Source organism: Dermochelys coriacea, chromosome 7 (assembly GCF_009764565.3).
Source record: "Dermochelys coriacea isolate rDerCor1 chromosome 7, rDerCor1.pri.v4, whole genome shotgun sequence".
NCBI classification, from domain to species: Eukaryota; Metazoa; Chordata; order Testudines; family Dermochelyidae; genus Dermochelys; species Dermochelys coriacea.
The window spans coordinates 69,298,158-69,320,211 of NC_050074.1; the positions used below are offsets into that span (position 1 = coordinate 69,298,158).

Genomic DNA, 22,054 nt, shown 5'->3' on the forward strand with positions numbered 1-22,054 from the left:
GTAAGAGAAACATTTAGCAAAAGTTATCTTCTTATATTGTAAATTGTTAGATGTCTTTAACAGTTCTATAATTTTTGCACATGGCATTCTGCCTTTCCACCAGTTAGCTCTTGCTGTTGATGCTCCCAAACCTTGTCAATGAGCAGTATGATACCTAAGGTCTGTGGCTTAAACATTTGAATGACCCGTAAGCTGTGCATATAGTTAGCTACTGATAAGTTAAAACAATCAGTGAGAAAAACTAGTGTCTAAATCCCTTGGTGTTACTGATATTCTTCAGCTCTCATGCTGATGAAGTATGGATCTATTCTGTCTACTTGCCTGTGCAGATGGAACTCTGAATGTATGATGCTGCAATAAACCAGGGGAGATGAATTTATTTATAAAACAAAACAAAATTCACCAGTGATGGAGGTGGATGTGGGAAGAGCCAAGGAGAAGTTCTGAACTCTCCCCCAGTGCAAACTGTTAATCTCATCCAAACATATCTGGCACCTACATAATTCTGAATTCCTCACATTTTTTTCCTCCAGTCAGAATTAATTCAGCTTGATTCTTCAGCAGGGATTTTTATCATCTGGATTCATTCCTAATTGCTCTATCTGGGAGTGAGTGCCAGAATCTAGCCCGTCCCAAAACAACCTTTGTTCACAGGAAAGGCAGATCCTGCTTGAGCTGATGACTGTCTGGGAGGGAAAAAAATGAGTTCAAGGTGGAAGGAAATGAGTAGAGCAGTTGTGGAAAGCTTCATTAGTGTGCAAAAATGCTGTTACTAACTGATAGTTTCCATTGCTCTGTGGTTGTTGTGCAAAAGCACTGTGTTATGCCAGAGTTTATGTTGGTGCTGCTTCCCCATTTGTGGGTTCTGATGAGTCAGGGCTAAAGAAAGAGTAACCCAAAAGGGCTGGAGATGGTAAATGTAGATTCCAGGTGTATCCATTGCAGAGAATGAGAACACATCTCTAGTAAAACCAGATGGACAACTCACTGCTTCATCTAGCAAGAACACTTTTTATATTAGACATTCATAATCATGAGAGAATCTACATATTCTGACAGGTTTCAGAGTAGCAGCCGTGTTAGTCTGTATTTGCAAAAAGAAAAGGAGTACTTGTGGCACCTTAGAGACTAACAAATTTATTAGAGCATAAGCTTTCGTGAGCTACAGCTCACGAAAGCTTATGCTCTAATAAATTTGTTAGTCTCTAAGGTGCCACAAGTACTCCTTTTCTTTTTACATATTCTGAGCGATTTTGGAATGGAGAATGCCTAGGCTATGATAATTGGTCAGAGTGAAGTGTAGCATGCAACTGCTCCTCTCTAGTTCTTGTACTTTTTGACAAATGCTGATTAAAAGTAAAGTTCTGTTAGCATGTTACTGCTGCCAACCTGGCAGCTCTAATGAGAGCCCACTCTGGCAGTTTGTTTTAAATTATAGAGGAAGGTGTAATAATTCTTAAATATCACTGGGGTGCTATCCCTACCCAAAGAGCAGCAATCACAAAATTTCCCAAAAGCAATATCCTTGCCTTATATTTACATGCTTATTAAAGGATAGTATTGACTCTCTAAAATCCCCCTTTTGTGATGTGTATTTTTAGTTATTCCAGCGCTGGTGTCTCTGTTGAATAGGAAGATGGCAATATACAATGCTTTGAGAGAAGTAGGCTGCTTCTGTGAATTATATTTCTGAATTCTCTGACCTCTCTTTTTACTATTAGATTTAGTTTGGTTGAGAACCACACATCTTCATTTCATGGCGTAATTGCCAGCACTGCTTTGTAAATGGCACTCTATAACCCGTTGATCTTTACCCATTTTTCATTATAGAGTGAAAGACCGAGGTCTTCCTTAGTTTAGAATGCTTCTTGTATTCATATTGCTGATTAACGTTTTGGAAACCTTCATGCTTTCACAAAGCTGGCAGCCACATGGATATCACCAAAGATCAGTCTTGTACTCCCCACTTTTTCTTTATCCTGTCTCTCTCAATAAAACAATAGGTTTCAGAGTAGCAGCCGTGTTAGTCTGTATTCACAAAAAGAAAAGGAGTACTTGTGGCACCTTAGAGACTAACCTTTTCTTTTTTTCCTTTTCTTTTTGCGAATAAAACAATACTAAACCTTAGTTTGTCCCATGCTCTATTACTATATTAAATATTATTACAATTATACTCTCATTTACTTTCATCCGTCTAGAAAGATCATCTTTGTAGTGTACATTTATAACTGGTTGTGCACTTACATTTTGTACATAATTTTTTGTAATTTCTATTATGGTAGTGTTAAGAACCTCAGTCAGCACGGATCCGGGCTTCATCATACTAGGTCCTATGCAAACACATAAGAGAAAAAAGAAAAGGAGTACTTGTGGCATACTGTGGAATGCATCCGATGAAGTGAGCTGTAGCTCACGAAAGCTTATGCTCTAATAAATTTGTTAGTCTCTAAGGTGCCACAAGTACTCCTTTTCTTTTTGCGAATACAGACTAACACGGCTGCTACTCTGAAACATAACAGAAAGATACTCATAGAACTCATGTTCTAAGATTAGGCAAACTACTATAAGTAAAGAGGAGGTGGATGAACAAGTATATAATAAAGACAAATGCATATGCATAAACTAGTCATAATGGTCAATGAAAGCCAAAACTATGTTGTATTTTGGTGTTGGAAGGTAAGTGTTGCTAAATAACCGTAATGTGTTTATGTGGTCTCAAGGAACTATTAATTTGTCTTGATGTAGGTTCCCCTGTAACACTGGCAGAAGTTTGTTTGTACATTGCTTTCCCTCCGTTTGCAGAAAGATGTCCAAGGAGATACCCAAAGCTTGGTAGTAGTCAAAATGAATTGAATTCAAGAGTACAGCAAAATGTCTTGCGGGGAAAACACCCATGCCTCTCAAGACAAAAACATCCCCCAGAGACCCATCATCTGTAACTGGTTCCTTAGCAACTGTGACATTGTTCAGGGTTTTAAGGTGGGAAAAGGTGGTTCTGAAGCTTGAAAGCTCCTTTGCCGATTGCCACACTTGGCATGCTAATTGTTTTGCTGTGGCCCTAGTTCAAATCCTCTGGCTTGACGCTCTGGAAATGCTGTGATGGTTCCAGGCTTTTAGCACCATCTTGTGGTAGCCTGTTTAGTTGAAATCTCCGTGAAGATTGATTTTTCTGCAAAGCTAATGCTAGGTTGTGAGTTCTTCTGTCACCTTTCTTACTGCAGCTCTGCTTCAACTAGTTTGCTGTGCTGGATGAAGAAATGGTGTGATTGATCAAACACCTATTTATAAATAATTTTCCAGGAAAACCTCCTGGGGTGTGCAAGCTTTCCCTAGGCCTAGAGGGTCACATGCAAAAGGTGTTCATGGGGCTTATATAACCCACACACCTTCTGTGTGTAGTGTTCTGTCCCAGCTAATGGCATCGAGACCACTTAGGGAGCAATTAATGAGTCTGCTCTACAGCTTTAACTAATAGCCAGTTGGCTTTTAGCTCATGCAGTAGAAGCTCATGCTTTAAGCTGCAGAGGTTCCAGGTTCGATCCCATCTGCCAACGTGCAGGGGCTGTCAGCGTTACAAGTAGGGGCTCTTCTGGGATTTCAGCTGGGAAGACCCTGATGCATGGAACATGCTTCCTCAGCTAGGGGAAGTGTATAACCCACACACCTCCTGGGTGTGGTGTTCTGTCCCTTGTAGTGGCACCGAGACCACTTAAAGCAGAGGTGGGCAAACTATGGCCAGTGGGCCACATCTGGGCCACGGGATTGCCTTGCCCCTGAGCTCTTGGCCCCAGAGGCTAGCCCCCAGCTTGTCCCCCCTCCCCCACAGCCTCTGGGCGGAAGGGATGTGCACTCATGCAGGGCAGCGCAGCAGTGTGTCTGGCTCCAGACATGCTGCTCTGAGTGGTATGGTAAGGGGGCCGGAGGGGTTGGATAGGGCAGAGGTTCTGGGGGGGTGGGAAAAGGGGGGGGTTGGGTAGGGGATGGGGTCCCGGGGGGCGGTTGATGGTGCGGGGTACCGGGTGGGGGCAGTCAGGGTACAAGAAGCAGGGGGAGTTGCATGGGTTGGGAGTTCTGAGGGGGGGCAGTCAGGGGGTGGGAAGTGGGAGGGGGCGGATAGGGGGCAGGGGCCAGACTGTTTGGGGAGGCACAGCCTTCCCTACCCGGCCCGCCATACAGTTTTGCATCTCAATGTGGCCCTCGGGCCAAAAAGTTTGCCCATCCCTGACTTAAAGAGAGAGAGAAAATGAATTTGCTCTACAGCCTTAGCTAAGAGCCAGTTGGCTTTTAGCTCATGCGATAGAAGTTCATGCACTAAGCTCCAGAGGTCCCCGGTTCGATCCTGCCCGCTGACAACTGTGGTCTGTTGGTGTTACAAGTGGGACAGAACACCACAGCCAGGAGGTGTGTGGGTTACAATTGCATGTAGCCTTTTGTCTATGCACCTTTTACTCCTATTCCAGAATTTCCTCTAAAACATCAATGTAGCATTAGTGGCTTCTCCATGCTTATTTTTTTTTTTCTTTTTAAGTGCCTTTGCATTCCCTTTACTGAAAGCCTGTCCTAGCTCTTATTTAGCATAAGACAATAACAAAATAAACTAGACTTTTTAAAAAATTTGAAACTCTTCTCTCCCCGATAGTTTCAGCAGCCCTGCCTACACAAGGGTAAAAGAAAGCTTACATTTGTGGAAAGCTGACATAAATGTGCATGGCTGCAGATTACCATGAATCGGAGTGTTGTTTTTTTTTGTTTTTTTTTTCCTTGGTTTTTGTGTTTCCAGGTGTGAAATGGGAGAGGAGAGGATTGGGCTCTGCTATGTCTTCCTGGGGTAATCTCACTGTCTCATTCCCTCTGGGAGCAGAAAGGCATCACACTGCTCACTTTCCTGCTGAGCTTCCCATCTCTCTTCTTTTTTTTTTTTTTTTCTGGTTTGTTGGGTGACCTGTGGGGAGGCAAGTCAGGAAGCTGGAGAAGCTGAAGGTTAGGGAGGCCTGGAGCTTGGACAGCTTGACCCTTGTGGGACACATCTGTAGGTATAATACACAAATTAGCATGTGGAAGATTGCACATTTAAAATTTTTCTAGAGAGTATTTCTGTGTTTTATAGTGGCTATTTGCACATACATTGAATTGATAAGCAAGTATGAATGCAGGAGGATACAGAAGTAGAACTGTGGGGGAATAAAATACAACTCCTGATCATGAAAAACGTGCTCCTTTGGTTTACCTATTTTCCCTTGTGATTATTCTCTTTAGGGTGTATTATCTGATCTCACAAAGGTAACCCGTCTCCATGGCTTTGACCCGGTGGTACTTGTCTTGGTGGTTGGAGGAGTGATGTTTGTTCTGGGATTCGCTGGTTGTGTAGGAGCACTGAGGGAAAACATCTGCCTTCTGAAGTTCGTAAGTAACTTGGTGGTGCTGTCTGGTGGCTCAGTGCACAGGGAAGAGAAAGGATAGTGTCACAGTTAAAGAAGAACTGTTAAGTGAAACCAGACATTGAATTAAGCACAGAAGTGTGTGGTAAATGTTCCTGTTGATGTGGCTGGGGGTGGTATCCAGAACAGTAGTACATTTAGAGTTACCTCTTTCTTTCTCTTACATTCTGGAATGTGTTCCGATACCAGAAGTCTCACTGGAACCCATAGCGCTTCTCATATCACAAAATTAGGCATTCTAGGATACCTTCAATAAAACAGGAAATGTTGAGAGGATTTTGTGGAAAATTTTTATAAACTATTTTTTTCTTAAGTTAAAATGCATTTCTTTTCTGACTGGTTGGTAGGTGGAACTGTGGGACCCCAGCACAGAAATTAATGCTTAACTCAGCTTCTGGATCCAGTGTAACATTAGAATTAAAACTAACAGCTTAATTGAGAAAAGAATTGAAATAAAAATCCAAGTAGCTACCTTTGTCAGGACCATTATTTTCATGTGTTGCCATCTCTGACTGGCTTATTCCTTTTTTATTATCTCTGTATTACAATGGACTATGACACAGTGTCTATGTTCACTGCAGACTTTAAGACGACCAAATAAGATAACTCCACCTATTGTATGTTGTTTCCCACTGTGTTTAATTTTAATTTGCCTTGTATCTTGATCAGATTTGTACTTTGTGAGCGTTTTACTGAAGTCTTTGTATCTATTTTTAATTGAGTTGAGATGTGGTTGTATTTGAAATAAGAGTTTTGTAATCTGTGCCCTGTAACTTTATTTTGCAGTTCTGTGGAGCAATTGTACTTATATTTACGTTGGAGCTGGCTGTAGCAGTGCTGGCTTTCTTGTTCCAGGACTGGGTGAGGGACCGGTTCAAGGAATACTTTGAGAATAACATTAAATCCTACCGAGATGACATAGACCTACAGAATCTCATTGACTCACTGCAGAAAATTGTAAGTCATCCTTTAATGTGTCACATTTTCTGCCTCTCTTTTTCACCCCAAGAACAATCTTAGTCTTTGAGGTTTTCCAGTTGTTGGGATAGCATTTTCTCTCAGGAGATTTAAAAAAAAAAATTAAAAAATTACTTAATTTCTGCCTTCTTTGGACTGCCCTGATTATACTTAATGATGTCAATAGATGTGTCCCTCCAGCAAAATGAAGATAACTCTCAGTACCCTAAAATAATTCTGCAACCAATCAAACTTCATAGCTGTTGACTTAATAGTCACATTGCGTTTACATGGACTTCACTATCCATGTACACGGACACAGTGCAGGACATTTCTGTTTCAGAAACCTAGACCTCTAGCACTTGAGTCAAAGGAGAATATCTTAAGTATAGAGGTATTGGGTCTTATCTCAATGGGCCAGTCTCAAAGGGTACTTCTTCAGTACAGTAAGCCGGGGTGATCGATGCCCAGGTTAGTGTAGCACAGGGATGAGCAGCCATACTGCAAGCCCTACCTGAGTTACTGTGCACTCACCTGCATGTATTACAAGGATTTCTGTGGGGCATGTCCCATGGGCTTTTGTGCTTCAGTAAGCTGAGCTTCTTTCTGGTTCTTTCAAAATGATTTGTTGGAGAACTTCTCTGCCCTTCTGGGTATGTGGGAAGGCATTGCAGGCCTATCAGCACTCAAATGATTTAGCCTGTGTCCTGCAAAGTTGGCAAGTTACCAGCCTGACTGAAAGCAGAACCTGGGCTCTAACCCTGGGCCAGCTAGCCCAGATTGAAAGCACCACTACATTCAGATGAGAGGTCTGTGTGTGTGGACAGGAGGGGAGTTAAGAGCAACACCTTGTGCAATGAAGGCCTATCCTCATGAGTAAGACAATTCTACTAATGGGAGTGGTGCTAACATTCCATCCATTAGAGGATAATGGCATGCATGCACACACCAGGATATTACAAGTCCTACAGTAATAATTGAGTGGTGGTTTTTGGATCAGTTAGCCAACAGCTTCTTACCATAATATAAGTATGCAAGGCAAAGCTCACCTCTAATGCTACCCATGTGCTCAGTAAGCACTTCATCAGGGACAAACTTTGGCCCTTCAAAGAATAACCATTGTGTATGTGAACTCACACAGGCTGTGGTGAAGGGGGTCAACTTCCTCTGTTCAGTGTTTTTCCCCCGATGGCACACAAGATTTTTATAGGCAATTTCTTTCCATCCTTTACAGGCTAAGAACCAGAAATCAGTCCCTTTGCCAAGGATTCAGAAACTGGTAGCAATGCTATCTTGTACTTGCGTTCCATTTGGATGGTTGATGCAAGCAATGCCCCAATGCTTTTTGTCCATTCATCCAGGTGTTAACGCCTAGATGTAGAAGTAGTTAAACGCTAGCAGAAAGACTAGCTCATATAGTCATGTAGATTCTTGGAGATGTTCTAATTCTCAGATTTCTACACTGGCGGATGCCATAGGCAATTTGTGCAATGTGGTGCTCTTTAATAGATCCAATTAGGTCACCAAAGCTCATTCTTACCTGTTCGCAATGAGTTCTCAGCATCAGTAAATGTCTCAGCTCAGCATACTGTTTTCATGCTTCCTGGTGTTGCCATTGACCCAGGTTTAATGCAATGAGACAGGCTAATGTGATAAGCTGATTTACAGGTGAACCCTTATTAAATGCTCTCAATAAAAATAAAAGGCTAAATTTCCCTAAAAGAGAGTTCTACAGCTAGATTATCAGGCTAAGAAATGTGGAAATAAAGCCAGAAAATCTCTGAATAAGCCCGTCACTCACCCACAATGGGTAACACGGTTTGGCAACAGGGAAACAACTTGACATCCATCACTAAATGTAGCTCTGTAAGATTGAGGAAACCCTTCAAGAAGGTACTGCCATATTCTTTCAGTGCCATGTTGAAATCCATCTTCTAACTAGGCACGGGCTGACTTGCAGTGCCTTTAATTTGTGACTCTGGGCTAGTGAAGAGCTTTCTGTATACAGCTCATTGCATTGACTAATGCAAAGTCATATTACCTTGTGGCTTACGTTTGAGCAGGGCTTCTCCTTTATAGCCTTACCTTACTTGCATAGACTGATTGGCATTTTTAGTAGGAGCATGGCTTCTAGCAGTGATTTTTTTTGGGTGGGTGGAGCAGGGGAGAGTGGGAAGGGAGAAGGGGTGGATGAAAAGGCAGAAACCTCACTTGCTGTTATCTCCAAGTTTTTATGTACAACCTCTGAAACATATTGATATAAAGAAGTAGAAGGAAGGTATTGACACAGAATTATTTTTAGCAGTTTTTTCCCCCTCCTTCTTCTAGCCTCTACTGCAAACCTTTTTTCCTCCAAAGTTAATGCATTTTTTCTGAATTGCCTAAACTATTGTGATGCTGTCCATTCTAAAACAAACTTATTTTCTAGTGTTGTCTGTTGGATGTTGCAGTTCCTGAAGTCATTGTTGATTAGTTTTTTCTTTCTAATGGAACACATTTTATTTGGTCCACACTTCCCATAATATTTTAAAATTATAATGGAGACTTTTGAAAATGTCTTGTTTCATTAATCAGGCTATTTTCTCTGGATCAGTAAATTTGTTTGTTTGATTCTTTGTCTTGTTAGCTCAAATCATGTATATATCTTTTTGGTGAAAAAGTTGCAGGAATGTGTTTCTGATTAAGCTTTGAAAATTTCGTGGGTTTTGTATACAAATTTCACAGTAGGATGGGAAAATCCTACTTTGTAGTGGAGATTTCAAGTGTTTAATTACAGTTTCATAAAACATTGACATTTTAGGAAAGTTCAATCTCTGTAACATTTTTCTATATTTGCTTATGGCAAATGTTTGTGTAACTGGTCTGTGGAGGGTGGGACAAAGTTGTACCCCTATAACTATTCAAAATTTGCTAGCTGTAGTTTTGCTTTGCTTAACAGTACCTCGTCTAAAGTATATAAACACAAACATTGCTTGATTTAATATGAGAATGAAGTCCGCTTTATATAAAATGGGTACAGTGTGGATGGACAGTGGAAGTACATGGTTTCAATAATGTATCTACCTGAACCCAATGGGATCAACTCATAGAAGTGAAGTGATATTTAATTTTTTGAGGCCAAGTCTGTCCATGGCCTTTCTTCTGTTACTACCATTTAGAGAGCCAGTTGTGATGACATTTCTTGTCATGTTGATGTCTGTCTCCAGGAATCAGAGTAGCAGCCGTGTTAGTCTGTATTCGCAAAAAGAAAAGGAGTACCCGTGGCACCTTAGAGACTAACAAATTTATTAGAGCATAAGCTTTCGTGAGCTACAGCTCACTTCATCGCATCCGATGAAGTGAGCTGTAGCTCACGAAAGCTTATGCTCTAATAAATTTGTTAGTCTCTAAGGTGCCACGGGTACTCCTTTTCTTTTTGTCTCCAGGAACTGGATGGAAGTTAGTTTTAACAGATACCATGATATAGGGCAATGGTTTTCAAGCTGCAGATCTGCAACTCAGTAGTGGGTCGCGGAATGTAAGGCACTGGGTCATAGCTGTTAAAAGTCCTGTTGGTGGTGCTGCCCAGCTAAGGCAGGCTAGTCCTACCTGTTCTGACACTGCGCTGCGCCCCGGAAATGGCCAGCAGGAGATCTGGCTCCTAGGCAGGGATGGCGAAACGGGGCTCTGTGCACTGCCCCCACCCCAAGCACTGGCTTTGCAGTCCCATTGGCTGGTTGCCGGCCAATGGAAGCTGGGGGGGGGCGGTGCCTGTGGGCGAGAGCCACACAGAGCTGCTTGAATGTCTCTGCCTAGGAGCCAGACCTGCTGCTGTCCGCTTCTGGGGTGCAGCGCAGTCTGCGGTGCCAGGACAGGCAGGAAGCCTGTGTTAGCACCCCTGCTGCGTCGCTGCCTGGGAGCCACCCGAGGTAAGTCTGTGCCCCAATACCCTGCCCCAACCCTGAGCCCCCACCCCAACACGGATCCCTTTCCTGCACCCCAAGCCCCTCATCCCCGGCCCCACTGCAGAGCCTGCACCCCAGCCCAGAGCCCTGACCCTCTCCCGCATCACAACCCCCAGCCCTGAGCCCCTCCCAAACCCCAAGCCCCATCCTGCACTCCAGAGCCTGCACCCCCAGCCCAGAGCCCTGACCCCCTCCTGTACCCTGAGCCCCTCCCAAACCCCTCATCCCCAACTCCTTTGGGTTGTGGGCATCAACATTTTCTTCAACTGGGTCACCAGAAAAAAAGTTTGAAAACCACTGGTCTAGGGTAAGCAACATGGAGCTGGATACTAGGGATTTCAAAATTTTAATTCTTGTTTGGCCATTGATTCACTGGGTGGCCTTTGACAAGTCACTTTACCTCTCTCTCTCGGTTTCTCTATCTGTTAAACTGAGCTGATAACACTTGTCTATCTCACAGGGCGATTATGAAGACAATTCTCTTTATACAACACTTCTAAGTTTTTCTTCATCTGTTGCAGAACCATTGCTGTGGTGCTCAGGGGCCAGATGACTGGGATCTTAACATTTACTTCAACTGCAGCACTGAAAGCAAAAGTCGTGAGAAGTGTGGTGTCCCCTTTTCCTGCTGTGTACCTGATCCTGCTGTGAGTTGTTTCCTGGCTTTGTATTTCTGTATTATTACTGGAGAATTTTGAAAGGATGTGCTTCCTGAATATGCTGTAATGTCTAGGGTTTTAAGAAGAAGGGAAATAAAGATTGGGAGGAAGAGAAAATATGCTGGAAATAAACTCTCTCTCTTTTTCTTTGTGTTTGGGAGTGGGGAAGAGTATGAAAAGACCTAAAGAAAAAGAACAGGAAGAGTAAATGAAGATGATGGAGGGGAGAGCCTCTGAGAATATATGCTACACTTGCTCCTATCTTGTTGGAGAATCTGTCTCACTGTACATTGCTATTCCAAATTCCTCAGAGATCCAAAGAAACCTTATAGTCTATTGCTGAAAAACACTGGTGTCAGAACTAGAGAAACTATTTTTGTATCCCTGAAGCCCATGGATGTTGGATATTGTTTTGTTAGAAATCCATTGTTTCCTTGAGTTCCTGGTCTCTTGTTCCCAAAGCTGCTGGGATCTGGGAGCTCTGTCTGAGCAGTGTGCTTAGTCCCTAGGGTGAAGGGGGTATCTTAAAACTGTTCTATACCCACCCCGTGATAGATACAATAGCACGGACTCACTGGCTCTGCTGATAAAATGAGTAATCATATTGGCCTCAGTGGGATTTATGCGCCTTAGTGCTTTGCTGGATTCAGGCCCAAAAGCAGTCTGTCTGGCTTGCTTGCCTGGCTACGACATGAACCTTGAGTTGGACATGAGGACAGTAGTATCTCAGTGCTTCAGAAGAGATTTGAAGGATACCCCTTTCTCAAGGTTTGATTATTATTATTATTATTATTATTATTATTATTGTTATTATTTATTATTATTTTTATAGCAGTCTGAATTAGTCACACTCAGTTTGATTTAATCACAAACTTGTTGTTTCTGGCATTCAGTACTGTGAAACACTTCTTTGCACAAGATGCTGTTTTTGGCATTTAATTCCTATAACTGCAAATTATGGTAAATTGACAACTATAATTGTGAATCAAATAGGTTTTCATTTTTGTTTTATTTTTATTTTTTTGCTTTCCTCTTAACAAAACTGTGATCTTGAAATGAATCTCAGAATTACTCTCACACACAAGTATCTCTGTATCCATTGAAGCACAAGTAATTTCGGTGGTCTCTGTGCTCTGTAAGGCTTAGAGTTCAGTACGCTTCAATTCAGGTCCTATTTTCAGGGTTTGTTAGAATTTTAGAATCTGATTACTTGGTAGACTTTTGAACTAAATACACTAAAAATAATCTAAGTCAATTAGCTTGTGATCTTGTAGGAGTCCAGCTATTAGCTGATCAAAATCACAAACATGCCACCAAAAGGGGGAAAGAGGGGAGCACGACTGGCTTACAAAAATCCCCTGCACTCTTGTGTAAATAAATAGGCTGGGTTATTTTGTTTTTTGTTTTATTAATCCCGTCTCCAAAATGTTCAACTGTTGTTGTGTGGGACTTTAGCCACACAACTCCATAAAGCTGGTTGAAGTCAGTTGGCTGAAGTGACAGAAGTCTTTGAAGGAGTAGGTATTTGATCATTAGTATTTCAAGAAGTAGGTGTTAGAGATGTCTGCAGAATAGTAATACAGCTGAGGGAGCTGTAATTTATGATGTTGGGTAGGCCTTGGTGATGAAAGCTGAGGGTGGAAGAAACAAGATTGTAAGGACGTGTGGGGCCTATAAAGTAATGGGATAACATATCCATATACTTCAGCATGTCTCATGGTCTTATAAAAAGATAAGCTTTTTTTTAAAAAAAAAAAATGAAATCGTGAAGCATGAACAGAAGATATAGTTCCCTCAGTTGGTGTTGGTTGTAGTTTGATCACGAGTCTTCTAACAGATAAACAATGTCCTGTGAACTCAAGCTGGTAGGATTGTATTAATATTTCTAACTTTTTCCCCCTTCCCAGCAAAAGGTTGTGAATACGCAATGTGGATATGACATCAGAGCACAGGTGAGTATCTGCTACCTACAGTGTTGGTGTTTCTAGCTGGTGGTGGTTCAGATGTGTGATCTAACACACTGATAAATTAGATTGTGTCACTCTTTTAGAAAAACTTAAATATTTTGGCCTATCTTTTTAAATTTGAGAAGCTAAGAGTAATAGTCAATGTTTATGCAGGACTGATAAAATAGAGCAGCAAGGCAAAACTATGAGATCAAATAACTGTATGGTGGACTATACCATCACCTACATGGAAGCTGCCCTGGGGATTTCCTGTACCCAGTCAGAGGGTGTGCCTGTAGGGACAGGTGGAGAAAGACTGTGTTAATTGGTGGGAGGTGGTGAGGTAGGGCTGTTGTCATTGAAAGAAGAGACTCAAAGTTCAAGTGTATTCCAAATAAGTTTCTACACTTCTGGTTATTTATCAGAACTTTTGAAGGGTGTTCCTAATTAATAGTCAATTTGCAGCAAGAAATATGTAATGATTCATGACGCTCAAGAGAATCTGAGTTACAAGTCTCTAGTTCTTGTACTTCAGGATTCCTTTTAAAAATACTAGTTCTGTCAACTACAGACCCATACAAAGAAATGTTGCCTGCATAGTTATAGTAAATATAAACGAAAAAGTAACATGCTTTCCCCCCCCCCCCCATCCCCTCTACCCAGAAGAAAAAACAATGGGACAACTTAATTTTCACCAAGGGTTGTATCCCTGCTCTTGAAGCTTGGCTACCTCGAAACATCTACATTGTTGCAGGAGTCTTCATAGCTATCTCATTGCTGCAGGTCAGTGGTTTCATTCTTCTACTGCTACAGTAAAAGCTTCAGCCTCGCATCTTCTGTCTACTATAAGGTAGTTGAAGGGAGGAAAACAATACAGTAACTCCTCACTTAAAGTAGTCCCAGTTAACGTTGTTTAGTTGTTACGTTGCTGATCAATTAGGGAACATGCTCGTTTAAAGTTGCGCATTGCTCCCTTATAACGTCGTTTGGCAGCCGCCTGCTTTGTCCACTGCTTGCAGGAAGAGCAGCCCGTTGAAGCCTAGCTGGTGGGGGCTTGGAACCAGGGTGGACCGCAGCCCCCATATCAGCTTCCTCGCTCCCCTAAGTTCCCTGTGCAGCAGCCGCCCAGCAGGCTATCAATTGCCGGCAGTTCAGCTGTCCCTCCCCCCACTGCCATGTGCTCCTCCTGCCCTTTGCCTTGAAGCTGCTCCCCGAGCCTCCTGCTTGCTGTGCAGGGGTGGGGCCAGAGGGGGGCTAATGTCAGTGTGTCCCTCTCCCCCCTGCTCCTGCATCCCGCTTACCCCATCTTCCGTAAAGCAGGGGACACACACGAGAGGTCTCAGGATGGACGGAGCTTCCTGACAGCAGCTGGTCTCTCAGCTTGCTGATCTACTTAACAAGAGTGGGGTCAGCGTACTTAAAGGGGAAATGTGCCTCTCTCTCTAACGAACACACGGTTTGTGTCTCTGTCTGCCATACTGTCTCCCCTCCCTCCATTCATGCTGCCTTGTAGAGTGTGAGGCTATATTAACAACAATGAGTTAACCCTTGAGGGCTCAGCCAGTTGCTAGCTCATCATTTAGCAGTAAGGTATTCCCTGGGAAATATCCCACCCTCTGACTTCACCACCTCAATCAAGCTTTACAATCATTATCGCTCTGTATAGTATTAAATTGTTTGTTTAAAACTTATACTGTGTGTGTGTGTGTGTGTGTGTGTGTGTGTGTGTGTGTGTATAATATAGTCTTTTTTTGTCTGACAAAAAAAAATTTCTCTGGAACCTAATCTCCCCTATTTACATGAATTCTTATGGGGAAATTGGATTCACTTAACATCGTTTTGCTTAAAGTCGCATTTTTCAGGAACATAACTATAACATTAAGTGAGGAGTTACTGTGTTTTAGAAACTTTGAAGTCCTTGGGTTTTGCAAAAACAGTATGGCAAAAAAATTAACACTGTGTTTTTGAAGGGTGGAAGTATATGTGGTTTTATTTTAATTTCTTAGCTTTGTGAAATGTTAAGTCTCTCTTTAAGGAAAAAAATGCATGACTTTTAGGTTTTTTTAAAATCGCTAGTAAGGACAAGGCTGCAAAGTGCAGAGATGTTGTTGTGACCTCTCATTTCCATAGACCTATGTTCAAGCTTGCCTTTGTCACAAGTTAAAATGGATTTGTTGGTCTCATTGCATTTTCATGCCCCTTTTCATCAATATCCTAAAACCACCACATGGTCTGGTACCTATGAACCTATTTGGTAATCTGTGCTCAGGAGAAGCCCAGGACTAGAATAGAAGCGATATCTGATCTTTAACTGGCTCATCTTCAAGATCATAGAAATCTTCAGTGACTAGATCTTCTCCTTAAATCAGTAAATTATTTTACATTACATGCTGGACCCACAATGAAATGTAATCTGAGAAAATTGAACTTGGCCCAATTTTTTGTGAAAAACATGACAGTTTTACCGATTTTTTTTTTTTTGAACACGTGCATATGCACAACCTTTTTCCAAAATTTCTTTTCAACCAAACCAGTTTTCATTGAAACATTGCAAAATTTTGAATGTTGGGGGCGGGGGGTGGTTAATTTGAAAAAGGCCATTTTTGGTGAAAGGCTCAAAATGATATGATGAAATTTTTCACACTAAAGTTTGTGGTAAATGTTTCATTCCTTTGGCACAGTGAAATGTGAATTAAACATACAAAAAGCTTTCAAAGAGAGAAAAGAGAAAGAGAGATAGGGTCAGGCTATATGATATCAAAGGGATGGAATGCAACTCATATGAGCAAAGACTGAAGGAACTGGGTATACTTAGTTTGGAAAAGAGGAAATTAAAGGGGGGATGTGATAGTGGTTTTCAAATACTTGAAAGCCTCCCCTAAAAAAAGATGGAGAAAAGTATTTTTCTCTCTTGTCATAGAGGTCAGGGCAAAAGACAATGTGTTCAAACTACTGCATAGCTGATTTAGATTAAATTCTCAGGAAAAAACTTCCGAACTGTAAGAACAGTAGGACAATGGAACAGACTGCCTAGGGAGGTTGTGGAAGCTCCTACACTGGAGGTTTTCAAAAGGAGATTGGACAGCCATCTGTCTTGGATGGTTTAGACACAACAAATCCTGCATTTTGGCAGAGGGTTAGACTGAGTAGATGACCCTTGTGGTCCTTCTAACTCTCTGATTTTATAAATCTTCAAGTTGAATCACTGAACTGGGCAGAAAAATGGAAATGCCTGAAATGTTTAAAAGTAATTGAAATGATGAGAGAGTGTTAGACCTAAAGGAACTAGCTGAACTTGGCTCCCCACTCTGACACACAGAAGTCATATGATTGTTCCCAGGAGAAGTGTTACATGAAAGCATTTTTTTTTTTTAATCAGTTTTTTTTTTATGGGCCAGATTATGCCACCCTCATTGGGTAGTGTGTAGCTATTTGGTTTAGAAGTCCCTGAGCCTGCAAATATCTTAAGCATAACTTTACTCACAAGAGTAGTTTCATTAACTTTAATGGGAATACTCATTTGAGAAGAGTTGTACATGTGCTTAAGTGTTTGCAGAATTGGAGCCTGACTAAGGGTAGCAGAATCTGTCCCTTTACTCAGAGCAGCCTCACAATTTGGTAATCTCCAGAATGTACATTTTCCCTCCCAGACTGCTTACAGGTTTTGTGTCTTTTTGTGTTTTGTCTTTAGATTTTTGGGATTTTCCTAGCCAGGTCACTGATTTCGGATATTGAAGTTGTAAAGGCAAGTCATCTTTTCTGAAGATGAAAGCAGACACCAGCTGTGAAGTCAAATACGTGTCACTGCTATTGATTTGACATCAAGGTGAAAAGAAATTGAGAGACACACGGGCCTTATTTTTGTATCAGCCAGATCTTCTTCTTCTGCTTTTGCTGCGGGCTGGTGCAGAAAGAACGCACTGCTTCCTCCTCCTAATCCCCTTCTCCCTAACACAACGTCCGTTTCTTTTTCCAAGGGGAAGACTAGATTTAAACCTCCTCTAGTGTGGAAGACATTTCCCTAAACCTATGAGGGATGGACTGAAAACTTCACTAAGCAGAAATGGAAATTGCTATAAACCAGTCCCTTACCTTGAAGAACTTGCTGCTGTCAGGGCTATTTTGTTTTGGCTCCCAGCTACCATCATTGGAGGTTGCAAATGTTGCATTCATTATGTGGATCATAGCTGCATCTGTTGTGGTGTTTGTCATGGTCTTAGAAGAGAGTGTCCTAAAGATCGACAATGACCGCATTGATGGAATAGGCAAAGGAGGTTACTTAACGTCTATTCTCAAAACATTGTAGTCTGTTCTTGAAACACCAAGCATTTCATTGAGTCCTATGTGAGTGGAAGGCCCAGGCAGTTATGTCATTTGATTATTGGGAGTCATGATAGTCTTGGTATTAGAGACTATAAAGAAATGTCATTAAGTCTCCAGTTGTCAGATAGAACCTCAGCTGTGCAGAAGTAAGGAATGTCCCTAGATGAGCTAATGTAGATATTTTAGTAGGGACTCAAATGCTTGAGTAACAGAAGCCACTTATTTTGAAAGTTCTTGCCAACATACGTTTCTCAAGAGAGAGTAATATAATTATATATTGATAGCATAATTGGAAATCTTTTCATGAGGATTCTCTGATGCTGTTGCTCTTTTTTAGATGTTTGTAAATAGCTTTAATTTATCGAGGATAAAATCTCACCGTTTGCTTACACTGTTTTGTAGAGCTTACACTGTTTTGTAGAGCAATTACTTCTAAAAAGAGTGATATCTGCTGGGCTGAAGGCATTTAACAATTCTGCTTGGTACAAGAGATCACAGAATATGCGATTGTATCTGTCAAGAGCTCTCTAGTCTGCCCTCTGTTCTTTCACACCTGTCCACTGCACTGTTGTTTATCATCTTCTTTGACTGTTGATTGCTATAGTAGGACTAAAGACATTCAAGGACAAGCTAAACTCTGTCAGACCTTTGATTCAGGATTTTCCAGGATAGTCAAAAGCTAATATAATACAAATAAGAGGCTAGTGGAGCACTGGAGTTACTAGCAATAATTTATTTTAAGAAATTGTTTGAATGCATTGTTGTTTCCCATTCCATTTGTCCTTTGTTGCTCAGCCTTTCCGGCAAAAATGCCAGATCCAGTCATGTTGAAGAAATGCTCAGAGCTGCATCTCCCGATTAATGCTTTAGGCCCTGGCCCAAAGTGAGTGCAATTCCCATTGAAGTAAAATGGGTGTGGCTCCTGTTTACACCAGGATGAAATTAAGTCCTTATGAGATTTCCTGTAAAGTGGTGTGCTTAAGACCTGAACCAAAGTCTATGGAGGCCAATGGAAAGACTCCCATTGACTTCAGTGAGCTTTGGATCTGGCCTGTAGTGCTAGTCCAAACCACTCTTCTGATCTTCTGTGAAATCAAAAATCGGAGTACAACTAACTGTAAAAGCTGAAATGTGTGATACATAATAAGGAACGCTTTTAAATAGTTGTTGCAGTGTCAATTTTACTATGGGTTATTTACTAACAAACTGTTCACTGCTTGTAATGGCACCCTATTTTTCAGGGATAGCAGTTATTTTCAGTGCCTAATGTCATGTAAATTTTAGTAAAGTGTATATTTTTGTAATTATATTTTACTACATTGATGCTTGTTTCCAAAGTGTTATGCTTTCTTAGAATGCCAAACTTTTGATTACATCTTTTTATGTACATGTGTTTAACATTGTGTGTGTTACCTAAGTATTAATGAGCAATTCACTGGAAGAAAGGTGGTTTCTTGCATGAAAGCTAGAAGAAGGCTGCTTTGACATTGTGTGAAACATTTCATGGACAATGCTGTATTTTGTTTGTGATTTTCAGCTGAGCTTTCATGTTTCTTTTTCTGACCAACGACTGAGACGGAACGGGAAAAGGAAGCCTGTCTAAGAATGGCTGATTTCCTCAGAGACCGACACAGAATACAGTGTCTATTGTATTCTTCTACATGACCTGAAGGTAAAATCTCCAGGCATATGCTGTGACTTTTTTTTTTCTTTGATCTTCAACAAGAAGAAAAACAATAAGTAGGAGAAGCTGGAAAGAGGGCAAAAGAAGCTGCTTCTACAGAGCCCTGAAACTGAAGTCTGTGCCACATGTTTGCTGTATCTATTGCAGCGGTAACAGGCTTAAACTGTCTGCTGATATTTTCATTTAGTAGGTAGCACAGCAATGTCTATAATTATTGCTTCAAGTTCTTCCACTAAGAACATTGGTTTGCAGTGCCAGACAACCCAAGGCTTAAAGCCACATCAACCAATTTATGCTTGTGACCTGTGACAATACAGTAATCCATTTAGTTTGAAAACACTACATTCTTTTTGTGAAATGTAGCACCTGAATTGCATCTAGGGAATAGATTTCACTATTTTCTGAACTTGTGAAGAGGTAGCACTTTCCTGAAAGACCAGTAAAACCAGCAGGCCATTTCTTTAGTTGGCGAAAATCAACATAGTTCCACTAGCTTCATTGGAACTACCCCAACACCAGCTGAGGATCTGGGCTGGTGTAAGACCTCTCCGTAGTTCTCTGTATCATCAGGTTTCTTCTGCTTGCTTGATGGCAAATTAATGTCTAACACCTCTTGTGTTATCAATTGTGTCTTCTATGCAAAACAAAATTAATCTGAAGTGTAGCTTTTCACAATTAGGTGCTTATTCCTGTTGCTTTTACTACTGTTAACACTTAAAGTTAATAGCAGCTATTTACAACACTGCTTAAGTGCTCTTGTAAATAATGCTTCATGCCTCAAGAAAGCAGAGAATAGGGGTTTATTATCATTTTTCACGTCTTTCTGCTTTTGAATTTTCAAAAGTGCCTAAATCTCACATATAAAAGTGACTCGGGGATTTAGGAGCCTAAGTGCATTTAAAAGTGACTTTCAATATGGGTCTTTGGCTCCTAAGTCACTTAGGTACTTCTGGAATTTTTGTTCCCAGCCATTTTAAAGAGCAGTTCTGCTGGCAGTGGCAAATATAGTTAGCAAAAACTAGATCCCTGAATGGATATGAAACATGAACATTTGCCCGTTGCTTACTAAACACACCTTTAAATAGAACATCCTTTATGAACCTGTGGTGCCTTAATTGCTAGAGATATGTAGGTTCTGATTGCCTGAGTCCTGCAAAGCTAACCAGCTAACTGCTTCTGCTGCCTCTAAGGCTCCTAATGAGGAGCAACTCAAATCATTCCACCGCCATACTTCATAAATGCTTGAAGTTGAGATCTCAATGGTAGCATTCAGACCACGTCCACCACACTACAATAGAAACAAGTTCTTTTTTGGTTTTTTTTGTTTTTTTTTTAATGAAGATATCAGATGTGAACTTTGTTATATGACCTGAACTTGAAAAACAAAAGCAGAACTAATGGACTGGGCTATGTGAGGACATTTAATTTCTAGGAAGTGAGTGCTTTTATTTCTGGGATACTTTTATCTTTTACTTTTTCACCGTTCTGAGTGACAGTGATAATGGGCTTTGGTCTCCACTTAATGCACCTGGATTCAGACACACAACTGCTTATGGATCAAGATGAGAATAGATTCTTTTGTGAGCCCCAGACTGAGAAAAGCACACAGAAGTGTATCCTCTTCCCAAGGGAGAACCCCTCTCCTGGGAATCTGAACAATCCACCCCATGTTGCAGTGACCTTTGTACAGCACAGGAAGGCTGGAGTGTGCTCTCAACAGAGTCTGTCAAGACTACTCCACAACTCAGCCTGAGCTGTGTGTCAAGCTGCTCTCCTCTTTTCCAGAAGCTAGACATGTAGCTTTAACAGTGTTTCTAGTCCACAAAAGGATGGATCAGACTCTGCTCCCCAGTTGGTTTCCCTGGATTTGGTTTCTTTTTCTTCCAATACCTTTGTCTTCTAAGCCTTAAAATAAATTGACTTAATATATCAAACCTCATGTCTTTCATCACTGGACTTGTGTTTTCTTTTCAGCTCTGAGACTTGTTGGATCCAATCATTTGTAAATTGAGTGGTTTTTATTGCTGAGGTTTAAATTCTCTATTGATGCTTTTGATGACCAGCACAAACAAGTGAGACGGTGCCTTTAGCATAGGTGCTTTTGTTATGTTTTTACATCGAGGTCTTTTTAATTCATTCTTGCGTTGCATTCCCAGCTGCCAAATGTTGCTTATGATTTATTGCACAGATAAATTCTGTATGGGCTGCCAATGTCAAAGATTGTAACTGAGTGTTGAGAGCCAGTGTAAAAGTGTTTCAAGGAGAAGTATAAAATGCTAAATTTGCAGAGTTCCTAAAATTTGTATAAATAAAGTAAAAAGTGTGATACATGTAATAATTTTTTTTTTTTTTTTAAAAGAAAGGACTTTAATGCCTCTCTGCCATGACATTTACTTCAGGTCTGTTAATTTCAGAACTTGATGATATTGCACGTTCCTAGGCTTCTGAGACCAGCTAAATGGACAATTTAAAAAAAAGTATAGCTAATTTGAAAAATGTCTTCTATACTAGGAATTATTTTTTAGACCTGGTTTAAATTTTTCAATAAATCCTTAACCAGGAGGTGCAAGGAGGGATAAAAATGAAGATATCTGAAATGAGACAATATTTTGTATTTCAGCCCTTGCTGAAAGGTGAGTTGTACAAGTGTGTGTTACATGTATGCACAAATCTGTATTCATTCTTTGTGTGTAATTAGTCTTCTATGACATTATTGCACCTTGGTTTCTATCGACATTCCGTTCATTTTAAGTGTCTTCCTTTACTTAATGACTAGCTTTTCTGATGTCACATGACTGACATTTAAATATTTTGTACAAGAGTATTCATGCAGCCATGTAAGATTGCTGTGATAGCAAATTGACTGAATATATTCCCCTCATGTAGAGAGTGAATATTTGAAATAATTCAGAACTAAACTTTTCTGGCCCTGATTCTCCTTTTCGAATACATCTAGACTGGAGTTAGAGCCCTATTGTAATCAGAGTTGAGAGACTGCTCATTAGCTGGAGTAGACTAACACCTTTGTGAAGGTTTAGTCTAAATATTCCACAAATGTTTGTTGTGGAGTACAAATGTTTGATTTACCCTGAGGGATGCTCCA

General features: G+C 40.9%; 1 protein-coding gene across 7 annotated transcripts in view; it reads left to right on the forward strand.

Annotated features, from left to right (window-relative positions):
* The window catches only part of TSPAN14 (tetraspanin 14), an 86,572-nt gene extending 65,286 nt beyond the window's left edge, over positions 1 to 21,286 (forward strand). For all 7 annotated transcript variants that reach the window (XM_038411242.1, XM_038411243.2, XM_038411247.1 and 4 more), the window contains 6 exons: positions 5,257 to 5,403; positions 6,225 to 6,395; positions 10,861 to 10,986; positions 12,906 to 12,950; positions 13,608 to 13,727; positions 16,636 to 21,286. In XM_038411242.1, the coding sequence (XP_038267170.1) occupies positions 5,257 to 5,403; positions 6,225 to 6,395; positions 10,861 to 10,986; positions 12,906 to 12,950; positions 13,608 to 13,727; positions 16,636 to 16,707 (681 nt within the window). In that variant the 3' untranslated portion in view covers positions 16,708 to 21,286. The remainder of the gene's footprint in view (positions 1 to 5,256; positions 5,404 to 6,224; positions 6,396 to 10,860; positions 10,987 to 12,905; positions 12,951 to 13,607; positions 13,728 to 16,635) is intronic.
* The last annotated feature ends 768 nt before the right edge of the window (positions 21,287 to 22,054 follow it).